This window comes from Pelobates fuscus, chromosome 4 (assembly GCF_036172605.1).
Source record: "Pelobates fuscus isolate aPelFus1 chromosome 4, aPelFus1.pri, whole genome shotgun sequence".
Classification (NCBI taxonomy): domain Eukaryota; kingdom Metazoa; phylum Chordata; class Amphibia; order Anura; family Pelobatidae; genus Pelobates; species Pelobates fuscus.
Window position 1 is genome coordinate 74,934,053 of NC_086320.1, and position 15,984 is coordinate 74,950,036.

Here is a 15,984-nt window from a genome sequence, read left to right on the forward strand (position 1 = left end):
CGAAAACCTGCGGGAGACCTTGCTTTCCCTCTTGCGGCCTCTCCTTCCGGGCCTCCCTGAAGAACAGTGGCACATCGAGCGGGTGCACAGAGCCCTGCGAGCCCAGAGGGCGGATAGCAACACCCCGCGGGACGTCATTGTACGTTTCCTTTATTTCGGCACCAAGGAGGCCCTCATGAGAAAAAGCCGTGATGGGCCCATCCAGCACGAGGGGGCTGCTGTCTCCTTATACCACGACCTGGCGCCTTCGACACTGCAACGCCGGAGGGAGTGGCGGCCGATCACTGAGGCCTTACGAGGAGCAGGCCTGAAGTATGCCTGGGGCTTCCCCTTCAAATTGCTGGTGTTCCGGGGAGATCGGGCACACGTTCTGCTACCTGGAGGTGACCCCCAGCGATTCCTGCAGAGCCTTGGCGTGCAGCCTCCCCCAGGGATCCCGGACGTCTCCCTGTACATGGATGACCTTCCTCAGCTGCCGAACGACTGGAGTGCCGCCGGAACCGGGAGCCATCGCTGATGACCGCGGGGTATGGTATGTGCCCTTCTTACACCGTGCCCGACGGGTCCCGGTCTTCCTGGGACCGTCCCCAGTGGGGTGCCCCTATTTTTTCTCTTTTGCTTTCCCCCTTGGGGAGGGGGTTTGATGGGGGGGGGGTCTGCACGGTGTCAGGATCGGGACAGGGATCCAACACGCAGAGTACAAACAGTAGCCAGATACGTATACCGGACCTTAGAATGGCCGGACTAACGTAAGTAGTACAGTATAGAATGGTCAAAGACAAGCCGAGGTCGAGGGTAACAGAAGACAGGTAAGCGAGAGACAAGCCAAATCAAGGGTAACAGAGATAAGCAGAGTAAGGTAAACAAGCCAGGTCAAAACCAAAAGGGATAATAGAATACACAAGCACTGAGTGACTAGAACAAGCTAGAACCACGACAGGGCAATGAGCTAATGAAAGAAGCTCTGTTAAATACCCTGTTCAGAGCAGTAACCACGCCTCCAAGGCGTCCTGATTGGTCCTGCAGCCATTGACTGACAGGTTGTTCCGGGGGAGTGTCCTGATGACTACTTCCTGCCTAGATGCTGTAAAAGGCAGTCACTCCTTCGCGGCCGGCCTAGCATGACCGGATAGACCGCGGGGAAGGGAGCCATCAGACCGTCTGGATGGAGGAACAGCTAAGTCTCTACCTCTTTCGGAGGTAGAGACCACAGGTACCCTGACAGTACCCCCCCTCTCAGATACGCCCACCGGGCGGAATGAACCGGGACGAGATGGGAAGCGAGAGTGATACGCCCTGCGGAGACGGGGAGCATGAACATCCTCCTGAGGTACCCAACTCCTCTCCTCAGGACCATATCCCTTCCAATCAACCAGATATTGTACTCTCCCCCGGGAGATTCGAGAATCAATAATAGAGTTAACCTCATACTCCTCCTGACCCTCCACCTGAACGGGGCGAGGAGGGGCTATTGTGGAGGAAAATCTGTTACATATGAGTGGTTTCAGCAATGAAACGTGAAACGAGTTCGGGATGCGTAAGGTATTAGGAAGAGCTAAACGATACGCAACTGGATTGATACGGGTCAGCACCCTGTAGGGTCCAATATAACGAGGAGCGAACTTCATGGAGGGCACTTTTAAACGGATGTTCCTCGTGCTCAGCCATACCCTATCACCTGGAACAAAGACCGGAGCCGCCCTTCTACGTTTATCAGCGTGTTTCTTGACCAACATAGAGTTGTGCACAAGGATTTGTCGAGTTTGATCCCACAACTTCCTCAAATTGGCAACATGAACATCAACCGACGGCACCCCCTGGGAAGGGGAATCCGAAGGAAGAATAGATGGATGAAAACCATAATTCATGAAGAAGGGGCTTGAATGAGTAGAATCGCAAACGAGATTGTTGTGTGCAAACTCCGCCCAAGGAATCAAACCGACCCAATCATCCTGGTGTTCAGAAACAAAGCATCGTAAATATTGTTCAATTTTCTGGTTGGTACGTTCAGCAGCTCCGTTAGACTGAGGATGATAGGCAGAAGAAAAGTTTAATTTAATACCAAGTTGAGAGCAGAAGGACCTCCAAAAGCGGGAAACAAATTGGGAGCCTCTGTCCGATACAATTTGAGAGGGTATCCCATGTAGGCGAAAAATCTCCTTAGCGAATATCTCTGCCAATTCGGGAGAAGACGGGAGTTTAGGCAGGGGAATGAAGTGTGCCATCTTAGTAAACCTGTCAACCACGGTGAGGATAACAGTCTGTCTTTTAGAGATGGGTAGATCGACAATAAAGTCCATGGCCAAACAGGACCATGGTTTTTCTGGAACCTCCAAGGGTTGCAGGAATCCACATGGAAGCGTATGGGGTTGTTTGGTTTTAGTACAAACTTCACATGCAGCGATGAACTCCTCAGTATCCCTCCGTAAAGCAGGCCACCAGAAGTCCTTAGAGATCAACGCGTAAGTTTTGCGAATACCAGGATGTCCCGCCATCTTGCTATTATGTAAACACTGTAAAAGTTCCAGTTGAAGAGCAGGAGGAACGAAATGACGGCCCGCAGGAGTCCGTTTAGGTGCTAGATGTTGCAACTTAATGATCTCGGCCAGTAATGGAGAATGAATCCTGAGATTCGTATTAGCAATGATATTGCATTTCGGAACTATAGAAGAAAGAACTGGTTCAGGTACAGTAGAAGGTTCATATTGGCGAGATAATGCATCGGCTTTAGAGTTTTTAGAACCAGGTCTGTAAGTCAGTACATAATTGAAGTGAGTCAGGAATAAGGACCAACGAGCTTGTCTAGAGGATAAGCGCTTAGCCTCCCCAATATAGGACAAGTTTTTGTGGTCCGTCAAAATCGTAATAGGGTGTAGGGTCCCCTCCAACAAATGTCTCCACTCCTTTAAGGCTTTAATGACTGCTAACAGTTCCCTTTCCCCGATGTCATATCTGCTCTCAGGCCCAGAAAATTTCTTAGAGAAGAAACCACAAGGGTGTAACGGTTTATCCACCCCTAACCTTTGAGACAGAACAGCCCCAACTGCTGTCTCAGAGGCATCGACCTCGAGCAAGAAAGGCAGAGTCGTATCAGGATGAACTAGAATGGGAGCCGAGGCAAAAAGTTCCTTGAGAGTCTTGAAAGCACCCAGAGCTTCCTTAGACCAGAACTTAGTATCAGCCCCTTGTTTGGTCATATTGGTAATAGGCGCAATGATAGAGGAGTATCCTTTAATGAAGCGCCTATAGTAGTTGGAAAAACCAATAAACCTTTGGATAGCCTTGAGTCCTTTGGGCAAGGGCCAGTCTAAAATAGATTGAAGTTTTACAGGATCCATTTTAAAACCCTCCCCAGAAATCACGTATCCAAGAAAGTCTACCTGAGACTGATCAAAACTGCACTTCTCCAATTTGCAATATAGACCATGTTGCAGCAGCTTGTGTAATACCTTTCTGACCTGTCTATGGTGAGTCTCAATCTCCTTAGAGTGTATTAGTATGTCGTCCAGGTAAACAATAACACAATCATGCTGAAACTCCCTAAGTACCTCATTAATCAAATCTTGAAATACTGCAGGAGCATTGCATAGTCCAAATGGCATAACAGTGTATTCGTAATGGCCATACCGGGTATTGAATGCCGTCATCCACTCGTGACCTTGCTGGATTCTCACCAAATTGTAAGCCCCTCTGAGATCTAACTTGGTGAAGATTTTGGAGCCCTTAAGACGATCAAATAACTCGGTAATCAGTGGGATAGGATAGGCATTTCTGACAGTTATTTTATTCAAGCCTCGGTAATCGATACAAGGTCTCAGCGTGCCATCCTTCTTCTTAATGAAAAAGAACCCAGCCCCGGCCGGAGAAGAAGACCTCCTGAGTAATCCCTTTTCTAAATTCTCCCGAATATACTCCTCTAGAACCGAGTTTTCCTGAACAGACAAAGGATATACATGGCCCCTCGGAGGCATAGTGCCGGGTAGAAGCTTAATCTTACAGTCAAATGACCTGTGTGGAGGCAAAGAATCGGCATTCTTCTTGTCAAACACTGCCCTTAAGTCTAGGTAAAGGTCTGGTATTTGTCTTTCTGTGGACTGAGTAGGATTCTCCGGTATGTTAATATTAGCTAATGGAGAAACCTTGCACAAACACCGATCCTGGCAGCCCTGGCCCCACGAGAGTATCTCTCCTAACTCCCAATCGATAATAGGGTTATGTTTTTTCAACCATGGGTACCCCAGAACTATGGGAACGGAAGGAGACGAAATGAGCAGAAGAGATAAATTCTCCACGTGTAGGATACCCACATTTAGATTAATGGGTATGGTCTCACGAAAGATAACAGGGTCTAGTAGTGGTCTACCATCTATGGCCTCAACGGCCAAAGGTGTCTCCCTTAGCTGGGATGGGAAATTGTTCTTACTAGCAAAGGCTTGGTCGATAAAATTCTCAGCAGCACCGGAATCTATCAATGCCATAGCCCTTACTACTTCCTTCCCCCAAGTTAAGGAAACTGGTAGCAGAAGCCTGTGATCTTTATAATCAGGAGTAGAGGACAAAATAGAAACACCCAAGGCCTGTCCTCTAGAGAGACTTAGGTGCGAGCGTTTCCCGGGCGGTTAGAACAGTTCGAGAGTAAATGACCCTTGGCTCCACAATACATACACAAACCCTCTCTTCTCCTGTGCTGTCTTTCCTCCTCAGAGAGGCGGGTATACCCTATCTGCATAGGTTCAGTAAGCAAAGATATCGTGGAGTCAGGACTTGGAACAGCGGGAGCAAACCTAAAAGAAGGTCTCTGGTTCCTCTCTCGAGTGTTCTGTCTCTCTCTTAGACGTTCATCTATACGAGAGATGAACGAAATTAAATCCTCTAAATTCTCAGGGAGTTCTCTGGTAGCAACCTCATCAAGGATTACATCAGATAGGCCATTCAAAAATACATCCATATACGCCTGCTCATTCCACTTGATTTCTGCCGCCAGAGACCTGAACTCTAGTGCATAATCCACCAGTGTTTGGTTCTCCTGTCTCAGGCGCAACAGTAATCTGGCTGCATTAACCTTTCTACCTGGAGGGTCAAATGTTCTTCTAAAAGCAGCTACAAATGCGTTATAGTTATAAACTAATGGATTATCGTTCTCCCATAGTGGGTTGGCCCATCTCAGTGCTTTCTCAATGAGTAGGGTGATAATAAATCCTACTTTTGCCCTATCTGTAGGATAAGAGCGAGGTTGCAATTCAAAGTGGATACTAATTTGGTTTAAAAAACCACGACACTTCTCAGGAGCCCCACCATAGCGTACTGGGGGGGTAATGTGAGAAGAAGCACCCACTGTGGCTACCTCTAGACCTGAACCGACAGGAGAAACAGGGGTATTCCGTATCTCCTCTGGTGGGTTATTGGCACAAGCTAATAGAGCCTGTAGCGCAAGCGCCATCTGATCCATTCTGTGATCCATGGCTTCAAACCTAGGATCAGGAGCAGCCAGCTGACTGTTTGTACTTGCAGGATCCATTGGCCCTGTCGTAATGTCAGGATCGGGACAGGGATCCAACACGCAGAGTACAAACAGTAGCCAGATACGTATACCGGACCTTAGAATGGCCGGACTAACGTAAGTAGTACAGTATAGAATGGTCAAAGACAAGCCGAGGTCGAGGGTAACAGAAGACAGGTAAGCGAGAGACAAGCCAAATCAAGGGTAACAGAGATAAGCAGAGTAAGGTAAACAAGCCAGGTCAAAACCAAAAGGGATAATAGAATACACAAGCACTGAGTGACTAGAACAAGCTAGAACCACGACAGGGCAATGAGCTAATGAAAGAAGCTCTGTTAAATACCCTGTTCAGAGCAGTAACCACGCCTCCAAGGCGTCCTGATTGGTCCTGCAGCCATTGACTGACAGGTTGTTCCGGGGGAGTGTCCTGATGACTACTTCCTGCCTAGATGCTGTAAAAGGCAGTCACTCCTTCGCGGCCGGCCTAGCATGACCGGATAGACCGCGGGGAAGGGAGCCATCAGACCGTCTGGATGGAGGAACAGCTAAGTCTCTACCTCTTTCGGAGGTAGAGACCACAGGTACCCTGACACACGGTTGGGGGTTGCTGTCACCCTCCCGTTTGGGTGGGGGAGCGGGCTGAGGGGCTGGGGCCACTGCAGGGTGTTTCTTAAAGCCATGTCCGGATCCTGCCGGCGGTGCTTCTCTTGCCCCCCTCCTACCTTGTATTTAAAGCCTTCGTTGTGGGTTTCCTCTGCAACAAAACTGTGATGCCCCCGGTTAACTGTTTTCCCTTGTTTTGTATTTGCCGCTATTGACACGGATGGGCCCGGGCGCCCCTCAATTGGTTTGGGGGGGTTCGGGGCTGGGAGTCTACCAATGTGGGGGCCTTTTTGAAAGACTTGGTGTGCTGGCCCGAGGACACCCGTCTAATGGGCATACGGTTATTGCCCTGTTTAGGCCTGGGTTAGGCTGCACCAGGAAGGATCTGCATCAGCCATTTCTATTGTAACTAGCACACAATTGTATTGATATGCCATTTATGTTTTTTATTTATGATTTATGGTTTTTTTTTTTGAGGTTAATGTGCCTTTTCCCTTTCCCCTCGATCCCCCCCTTCCCCTTCACCACCACCCCCCCTCCCTCTCCTCACCCACCCCCACCCCCATCCCCACCCCCCTCCTCCACCCCCCCCCACCTACTTCCCGTAGGAGGCAGCGTATAGACGTCTTAGTACAGGGTTCAGGCACACCGAAATGTCTAAGGCACTGGTACTTAATCACAGAAAGCACTAATCACAACGAAAAAAAAAAAAAAAAACATGGCACAAAACAATTCAGGTGTATATATATATATCTCGATTTTTGTTTCTAACGTAAATAACCCCCCGCCCCCCCCCCCCACCCCAAAAAAAAAAAAAAAAAAAATTTAATAAAAAAGGGAATACACTAAATGTATAAAATGTATAAAAATATATATGTATAAACTGTATAGAAATATAGCTGTACATATATGTATAAAATGTTTATAAAAAAAAATAATAAAAAAAATAAAATAAAAAAAAAAAAAAAATGAAAAAGGATAGGGAACGTGGGTACATACAACATATACGGTATATATATTTAGACGTCCTATTCACAAAAACGGGGACATCTAGTTCACATGGGACAAGTTGCAGTGTCCTCAAGTTTATAAGCGCCCTTCCGTCACTGTACCCTCCTCTGCCCATTTGTTACTGGCAAAACTAATATTTTGTTATTTAGGGAAAAAACAGAACAGGAAAAATGTAAAAACTGAAGGGAAATGATAAACATAGAACGTTAGCCTTCATAGACGGGCATCAAGTTACCCGCTGTTACATTTCTTGTACATAGTCCCTTGCGTTGTATTTGGTACCAGGCTCCACCTCATTACAGGGATTGGGGGAGGTCCTAGGACCCCCCTGACTCACGACTTACAACTTATAATTTATTGCTGCATGCCTATATGTCGCTTCATGGTGCCGAGTGTTATATGGCCTGTATCACCCCCGTTGCCGGACATAGTGGAGGAGCCATTGGCATGGGGGGGGATGGGTGCCCTGCCCCCCCCCCCTGTTTTTTCCTTTTTTCGTTTTCGCTTTATACTCCTCTGCATCGCAGGGCTCCCCTTATGGGGGGCGCGGCGACCCACGGGAAGCGGGTGGCGCCTCAACCACACTCGGGCCGCATACTGTGGCTGACATTGCAGCTTTATTACTGTACTTACACTTCATGCCTGGTACCCATGACTTGACGTATACGTCTCTCACTGTTTAACGCTCCGTCCTACTGGGGTTCACATTTGCTTGTATGTATTATTTGTGGTGGGACCCCTGTACATGCAGTTCCACTGTGGACGCTACGGGGTCGCAGACGGGTGGAGGAGCGTGGTGGATCTCCCTAGGGGAGATAATTTTGGCCTATAGTTTAGGGGCTCACCACTTAAGATCTGACCAGTCCTGACTTACCCTAGGCCCCAAACCGACGGAGGGCTGACACCGCTCCGGGGACCTCACTGACGTGACGTAGAACGGTGACCGATCAGAGACACAGTGGTAGACTTCCCATTTCTCACAGACCTATAACTGGTGGGGGCCCCACTTAGGTCTACTCGGGTATATGTAGGTCTTAGCGGGCGCGCTAGAGTGGGAGCTCAGGGATCCTCGCCCCCTTATCGCGTTGATCGTGGTGGGAGACGAGGGAACACGCTACCCACAAAACACTGGCTACTGGTGAGTTTAGTGCTTCTTTGCATCCAAATGGACTTGGATGCCTTGTTTCTCTACTCCCTTTTCTTCTTTCCTTTTTCTTTTACTTTGTTCTTTCCTCGAGAGGTGCGGGGCTGGGGGCGCGGGGGGATCTTGGCGGGACTGCGGGATTCGGGGGGGGGGCGGGCTTCCGAAGGTCCCAGAGTTCAGCAGCAGGGATGTCTGTGATGCGTTATGACACTTAAAATCACTACTTTGAACGTCAAGGGGCTCAACTCTCCCAGGAAGCGTCGCCTATTGTTTAAGGAACTCAAGCGGCTACATACGGACGTAGCATTTATTCAGGAAACACACCTCCCCAGGCAGGCCAAGTTCGGACTGAAGGACCATGTCTTCAAAGGTTCCTATGAAGCCAGGTCACTCCGTAAACGTAATGGGGTGGCCATCCTTGTCAGAGCCAGCTGCCCCTTCCGGAAAACGGCCCAAGAATCAGACCCGGAAGGGCGGTATATTATAGTCTCGGGCATTTTGCACTCACATACGATTCACCTCATCAATGTGTATGCCCCAAACCAACCGGACTTGACCTACTGGCAGAACCTCCAGGGGAAAATTGCGGCGTTGCCCCACGGTATGGTTTATGTTGGAGGGGATTTCAATGCCACTCCGAATCCGGCAGTAGACAGGAGCACGAAGGATGGTACCCTGAGATCCCAGGGCCGAGGGGGTCAAGACCGGTTGCTCAATCGTTTTTTGACGGACTCGGGCCTAGTGGATGTCTGGCGCGCCCATCACCCGGGGGACAGGGATTACACGTTTTACTCAGCGCCACATGGCACGTATTCACGGATCGATCTTTTCTTAGCCAACGCAGTGGGTATGCCCCGGATAATCGGCTCGAAAGTCGGTAGTATTTCCTGGTTGGACCACGCCGACGTGACCATCACTTTGGGCAACCTCTCCGTGGAACTGGAGGTTAAACACGTCCTTGTTACAGGACCCAGCCTTGAAGGAACAGATCCGCTTGGACATCCTCGAATACTTTGATACGAACGATACCCCAGATGTCACTGCGTGTACAATCTGGGCGGCCCACAAAGCAGTCATCAGGGGATCCCTCATAAAGCTGGCAACCAGGCGAAAGAAACAAACACCTTCGATTGGAAAATCTGCTGGAACGGCTGAGGACCCTAAAACTAAAACACCAATCGGCCCCTGATACGGTGACATACGAACGATTGGAGGTGGTTAGGAGAGATATCAGGACTTTGCTGTTAGACGATGTGGCACGCTCCATGGTATGGTCGCGGCGGTCTTTTTACGAAAAGTCCAACAAAATGGACTCGCTCCTTGCCAGGACGCTACGCCCCAGACAGGAACGCTCTCATATAACAGCCATAAGACACCCAGATGGCACGACCAGGACGAGGCCCGATGAGATCGCTTGGGTGTTTGAAAACTTCTATAAGCAATTATATAACCATACGCCGGATCAGCAGACGAATGCAGAGAGTGAGGAAAGGGCCATACTCGAATACCTCGATAAACTCGGAATGACTAAACTCAGGAGGGAGGCGGTGGGCACTTTGGCGGCTGATATCTCCGAGGAGGAAGTTAGTAAAGCCATTTCTACACTGAAAGGCAAAAAGGCACCGGGACCTGATGGTTTCGATGGCTCTTACTATAAAATATTTAAGGAAGAATTGGTACCTCCACTGACCAGGCTCTTTACAGATCTCAGGCAGGGAGGTAGGCTGGATCCAACCATGGCCCTCGCGACAATCGTACTGATACCCAAACCCGATAAGGACCCACTCGCACCGGAAAATTACAGGCCTATCTCGCTGATCAACCACGACCTTAAGATCTTGGCGAAAGTACTAGCAGATAGACTGAATCCGTTACTGACCTCCCTGGTACACGCCGACCAAGTGGGCTTCATCCCGGATAGGCAACTGTTCGAGAACACGCGGAGAAATATCGACCTGATCTGGCAGCAAGTGACCTCGAAAACGCCAACGCTGGTGGTCGCTATCGACGCAGAAAAGGCTTTTGATAGGGTGCGATGGCAATTTCTGTTTACGGTGCTGAAACACCTGGGATTCCCGGACGAATTCATACTAACCACGAGGGCCATGTACTACAGCGCTCAGGCACAAGTGCGGATCGCAGGAGCCCCTATGACGCCATTACAGACCCCCGACATGGGCACTTTGCCCGTCCATACAGAATTCGCTCCGCATTTGGGACGAGAATAACTGCAAATACGGGCTGTCATCTTCCCCCTCCCCCTTGACCCTGATTCTCCGGAATAGGGAATTTCCACCGGGAATGGCTCCTCGAGATTTTCGGAACCTGGAGGGATTAGGGCTAAGGCGGATTCACCAACTTTACCACAATGGGCAAATAATCAGTTTTGACGACCTTCGACGGGACTCCCATTTGACACCAGCAGACTTCTTTCGCTATCTTCAGATCCGAGACTTCGCCAAAAAACCCCACATAAAGGGAGCTGCGCAAACAGGGATGACTTTCTACGAGAAACTGTGCCGAGAAGGATCCGTCCCTAAGGGGATGATAACACTCTTGTATGCCCACCTTAGCACGGAGAACAAAGAATGGGGCCGTCTGGCCTACGCCGATCAATGGGAGGCAGACCTGGGAGAGGTTCTGGAGGGAGTGGAATGGCAGGACATATGGGAGGCTAACAAGAACTCCTCCGTCTGCGTCACTCTCCAAGAACAAACATGGAAGACTATGTTCCGTTGGTATACCACCCCTGTCAAATTATATAAGATGCACAAAATGGATACCGATGATTGCTGGAGGGGATGTGGTAACCGAGGTACATATCTCCACATGTGGTGGGATTGCCCCAAACTACGTAGCTTCTGGAAGGCAGTAGAAGACCTATTGACGCAGACCTTTAACAAACCCTTACTATTGGATCCATGGGTATACTTACTGAACAGATCCCTTGACGGATGGACCAAACGGGAGCAGACATTGGTACATAAACTAACCCTCGGGGCTAGACGTACTATTGCTACAGCTTGGCTCTCTCCGGAAGGCCCGGAGTTCTCAGGCGTGATATCTCGGATCCGAGACTGCCGATTGATGGACGACCTGACTGCACGGGTGAAGGGTACGACAGAGAAGTTCCTGAAACTTTGGGAGCCCTGGGATAATAGTGTAGCAGGATTGGCGTAAATGGAACGCGTCCACCAGGAAAATGGGGTATTGAGGGCCCGTGGGCTTTTCTTATGTCGATCCCGCGATGTCCCGGCCTCAGCGCCTCACCTCTTCTTCTCTTTTCTTTCTCTGCACCTTTTACTCCTTTCTTTTCCACAACTACTCCCTGGTTTCTCGGCAACGGGGCTCAGGGGTAGATCTTTTTTTTCTTTTACTCGAAGGTATTATTCTCCTTGGTTCCTCCCTTTGCCTGTCCCACCGACATCTCTCCAGGTGCGATCGGTGCGATAAGGGTAGACGGAGATATCGTATTCTCCGGATGCCTTTTTCCTGACGGGACCCTTATAGGATAGAGGGTAATTGACCGAGTCCTATGCACCACTTTGAACTAGAGTTAGTTGACCGTGTTGACCTGTATAGGGAAGCTCGGGGTGGTTTAGCTATTGCTATCAGGCGACCTCTTTTATCACCACTGTTGGTCACTGCTAACCGGACACGTTACCTTGTGCTCCTGGTCCTCTAATCGAATAGAAATCGGAAGACAATAACCAAATCGTATAGCATATTACTAAATCCCTGAAGGGGATCAGGCGCTACCGAAACTAGGGACAAGCGTGTATGGGGGGCGGTGGTCAATTATGAGTGTTTTCCTCAGTTCGACCTCTTCCACTGAGGCTCCTAAACAGGACACACGATAGTACCGCTCCAGATATGACACCCTCGGGCAAAAGTGAGGAATATTATTACTGTTGCTGTATAAACCATATAAAACCCTTGATGGGGGGCAAGTTGTATAGAATTTCTAAGGTGGCTTGTCCTATATGCTGTTGTTACATTGTTACATTTACAAAACTGTTCATATGTATTTCGGCTTCTGCGCAAGCCTTCAAGTTATATGATTCTTGCCTTAACCATCGTGTGCAAAAATAAAGAATTTAAAAAAAAAAAAAGAATGATACATTTAGCTTTTACTAGTTTTAAGTGTGGCCAGCTCAGGTTTGCTCAATTTATCAACATTGGAAAAAAGGAAAGATCGAGTTGTACCCACAAACCTGGAACTTCAATAGTTGCTATATACAGTGAGGGGGAAAAGTATTTGATCCCCTGCTGATTTTGAGCATTTGCCCACTGACAAAGAAATTATCAGTCTATAATTTTAATGGTAGGTGTATTTTTTTTTTTTTTACTTTTTTATTTTTGCAGTGCATATAGTGATTACAACTGGCTCTAGGTACCCCAACGGCATTCCTCGAGCTGCTTGACATAGATAACAGGTAGGGTAATTGCTAGACAGTGCACATTTTTTTGGTATAATAGGAACAGGATAAGGTTACATGCAGATAATACACTCTTTTTAACATTTGCTGGATACTTGCTTTAGATATGAGAGGCAATATATCACCCCTTAGACCCCCACAGCTTCGCATGAGTGAAGTGAGTAAGGCTGGTGCATTGTGACAGGTGGAATTTCGTTATTGTCATGGTTACACCAAGACAAGATAAAATTTGGAGATTTTCAAAGAGTCCCCTTGTGTCTCTGTTTAGCTTGTGCCCTCTGTGGGCTCTGCACTTTCCCGCTGCTGTCCGGCGGTCTGTCTGTGTTGCGACTCTCGCGGGGTTGGTTGGCAGGTGCTGTACGACAGTCCGGGAGTGATATGTGGCATCCGGCTCGATGGACCCAGACTGGAGAGCGGCATGTCGCGGGGTAAGGGCTGGTGGTCCCTGCTGTTGGGCGAGCGCTGGCTTACTGAGAGCTGGTGATGAGGCTCCAGGGGTAAGTAACTCCTTAGGGTGCCAGGGTGTGTGCGCGCCGCCGAACTCGTGGGTGTCAGATTTGCTGGTGTTTCTGATCCGCGTTGGTTGCGGCTGATGTGCGGGGACCACTTTCTTGCACTCTGTTCTTGGTGCTGCTGAGCGCGGCTTCCGCCATCTTAGGTTTAGCTCCTGGGTTGCGGGTCGGTTTGGCAGTGTTGCTAGGCCTTAGTCATGTAGTAGTGGTTGGGGCACCAGGGTGAGGACCGGGGGGGGGGGGACAGGACCGGTTCCTCGGAGGTCTGAGCTCTCGGCTGGGCACCGTTGGGCGGGATAGCAGGGCAGCGGCCGTCTGCTCCACTCACCGCCGGAGTAGGCCCAAACTTTGGTAGTGGAGATTTCTCCTCCAGGGGACTAATACTCGTTGAGCCAGCCTCACCCTGGATCCAGTGCACTCTGCCCGTCGAGGGTCGCTGTTGCTGGTCAGCAGAAGGGACAAAATCGTGCTTTTTTTGGCATAATGGTTTAGCTTTTTGCAAGAGCTGGTCTGTCTTGCGACCGACCAGCTTGGCGGTCCAGCCCCGCCCCAACGGTAGGTGTATTTTAACAGTGAGAGACACAATAACAAAAACAAATCCAGAAAAACGCATGTCAAAAAAGTATTAAATTGATTTGCTTGTCAATTAGTAAAATAAGTATTTGACCCCTTCGACTTAGTACTTGGTGGCAAAACCCTTGTTGGCAATCACAGAGGTCAGATGTTTCTTGTAGTTAGCCACCAGGTTTGCACACATCTCAGGAGAGATGTTGTAACACTCCTCTTTGCAGATCCTCTCCAAGTCATTAAGGTTTAGAGGCTGACTATTGGCAACTCGAACCTTCAGTTCCCTCCACAGATTCTCTATGGGATTATGGTCTGGAGATTGGCTAGGTCACTCCAGGACCTTAATGTGCTTCTTCTTGAGCCACTGCCTTGTTACCTTGATTGTGTGTTTTTGGATCATTGTCATGCTGGAATAACCATCCAGGATGCATTGTTAATGCCCTGGCTGAGGGAAGGAGGTTCTCACCCAAGATTTGACGGTACATGGCCCCGTCCATCGTCCCAGTTGTCCTGTCCACTTAGTAGAAAAACACCCTCAAAGCATAATGTTTCCACCTCCATGTTTGACGGTGGGGATGGTGTTCTTGGGGTCATAGGTAGCATTCCTCCTCCTCCAAACACGGCGTGTTGAGTTGATGCCAAAGAGCTAAATTTTGGTCTCATCTGACCACAACACTTTCACCTAGTTCTCCTCTGAATCATTCAGATGTCATTGGCAAACTTCAGACGGGCCTGTACTTGTGCTTTCTCGAGCAGGGGGACCTTGCGGGTGCTGCAGGATTTCAGTCCTTCATGGCATAGTGTTTTCTTGGTGACTATGGTCCCGGCTGCCTTGAGATCATTAACAAGATCCTCCCGTGTAGTTCTGGGCTGATTCCTCACTGTTCTCATGATCATTGAAATTCCACGAGGTGAGATTTTGCATGGAGCACCAGGCCGAGAGAGACTGACAGTAATTGTGTGTTTCTTCCATTTGACAAAAATCGCACGAACTGTTGTCACCTTCTCACCAAGCTGCTTGGTGATGGTCTTGTAGCCCATTCCAGCCTTGTGTAGGTCAACAATCTTGTCCTTGACATCCTTGAACAGCTCTTTGGTCTTGGTGATGGTGGAGAGTTTGGAACCTGATTGATTGCTTCTGTGGACAGGTATCTTTTATACAGGTAACGTGCTGAGATTAGGAGCACTTCCTTTAAGAGGTGCTCCTAATCTCAGCTCGTTAACCGGAATAAAAGACACCTGGGAGCCAGAAATCTTGCTGATTGATAGGGGATCAAATACTAATTTCACTCATTGATATGCAAATCAATGTATAACTTTTTTGACATGCATTTTTCTGGATTTTTTTTTTTTTTTGTTATTCTGTCTCTCACTGTTAAAATACACCTACCATTAAAATTATAGACTGATCATTTCTTTGTCAGTGAGCAAACGTTCAAAATCAGCAGGGGATCAAATACTTTTTTCCCTCACTGTATACTGCTAGAGTATTAACTGCTAAGTTTATATTGCTTGATAAAATGGGTAATATTATTTGAGACGAATACAGTAATAAATATGTGAAATGTAAGCCCTGTGCAAAACATCACCTCCCTGTCAATCATGCAATAAAGAAATTACCTCTTTATATAATTGTTCTTGATTTTGTTGGTCCATTTTCCGTTCATTCGCTAAAATTTTGGTTTGTTGTTTGTGTTCTCCCACCATGTTCTGGATTAAATCTTTCTTCATGTTTAACTAGAATAAGGATGCAAATAATGTTAAGATATTAAAAAAAAAATTCAATTTGTTTCCCTTAATAACTTCAATTTATTTTATTGGAGTTATTTTTGCATTAATATACTGTATGTCTTCTTATCCTATCCACTTCATCACACTACATTTCATATCGAAAGTTATATACTGGAAATGCAAATATAATGATATAAAATTACCTCTTTGTATACATGCTCTTGATTTTCTTTGTATATTTTCAGGTCATCTTCTAAAGCTTTGATTTGTTGCTTATGCTCTACAGCCATTTTTTTAATTAAGTCTCGTTCTGCATTTAACTAAAAGAATTAAGCAAATGATACAATAAAATGTTAAAAAAAAGATTATCATATCATTGTTTTAAACATGTTATAATATTGCAGTTATCAGCTATTATTATCTGCCAATTCTGTTCAACAGAAATTGTTTCCTTTCTCTTGATAAGGTGTGCAAAAA

General features: G+C 47.8%; 1 protein-coding gene across 1 annotated transcript in view; it reads right to left on the reverse strand.

Annotated features, from left to right (window-relative positions):
• LOC134607811 (polyamine-modulated factor 1-binding protein 1-like) overlaps positions 1-15,496 on the reverse strand; it is a 340,326-nt gene extending 324,830 nt beyond the window's left edge. Inside the window, 1 exon segment of the mRNA XM_063450371.1 lies at positions 15,397-15,496. Coding sequence (XP_063306441.1) covers positions 15,397-15,483 — 87 coding nt within the window. The 5' untranslated portion in view covers positions 15,484-15,496.
• Between the last annotated feature and the right edge of the window lie 488 nt (positions 15,497-15,984).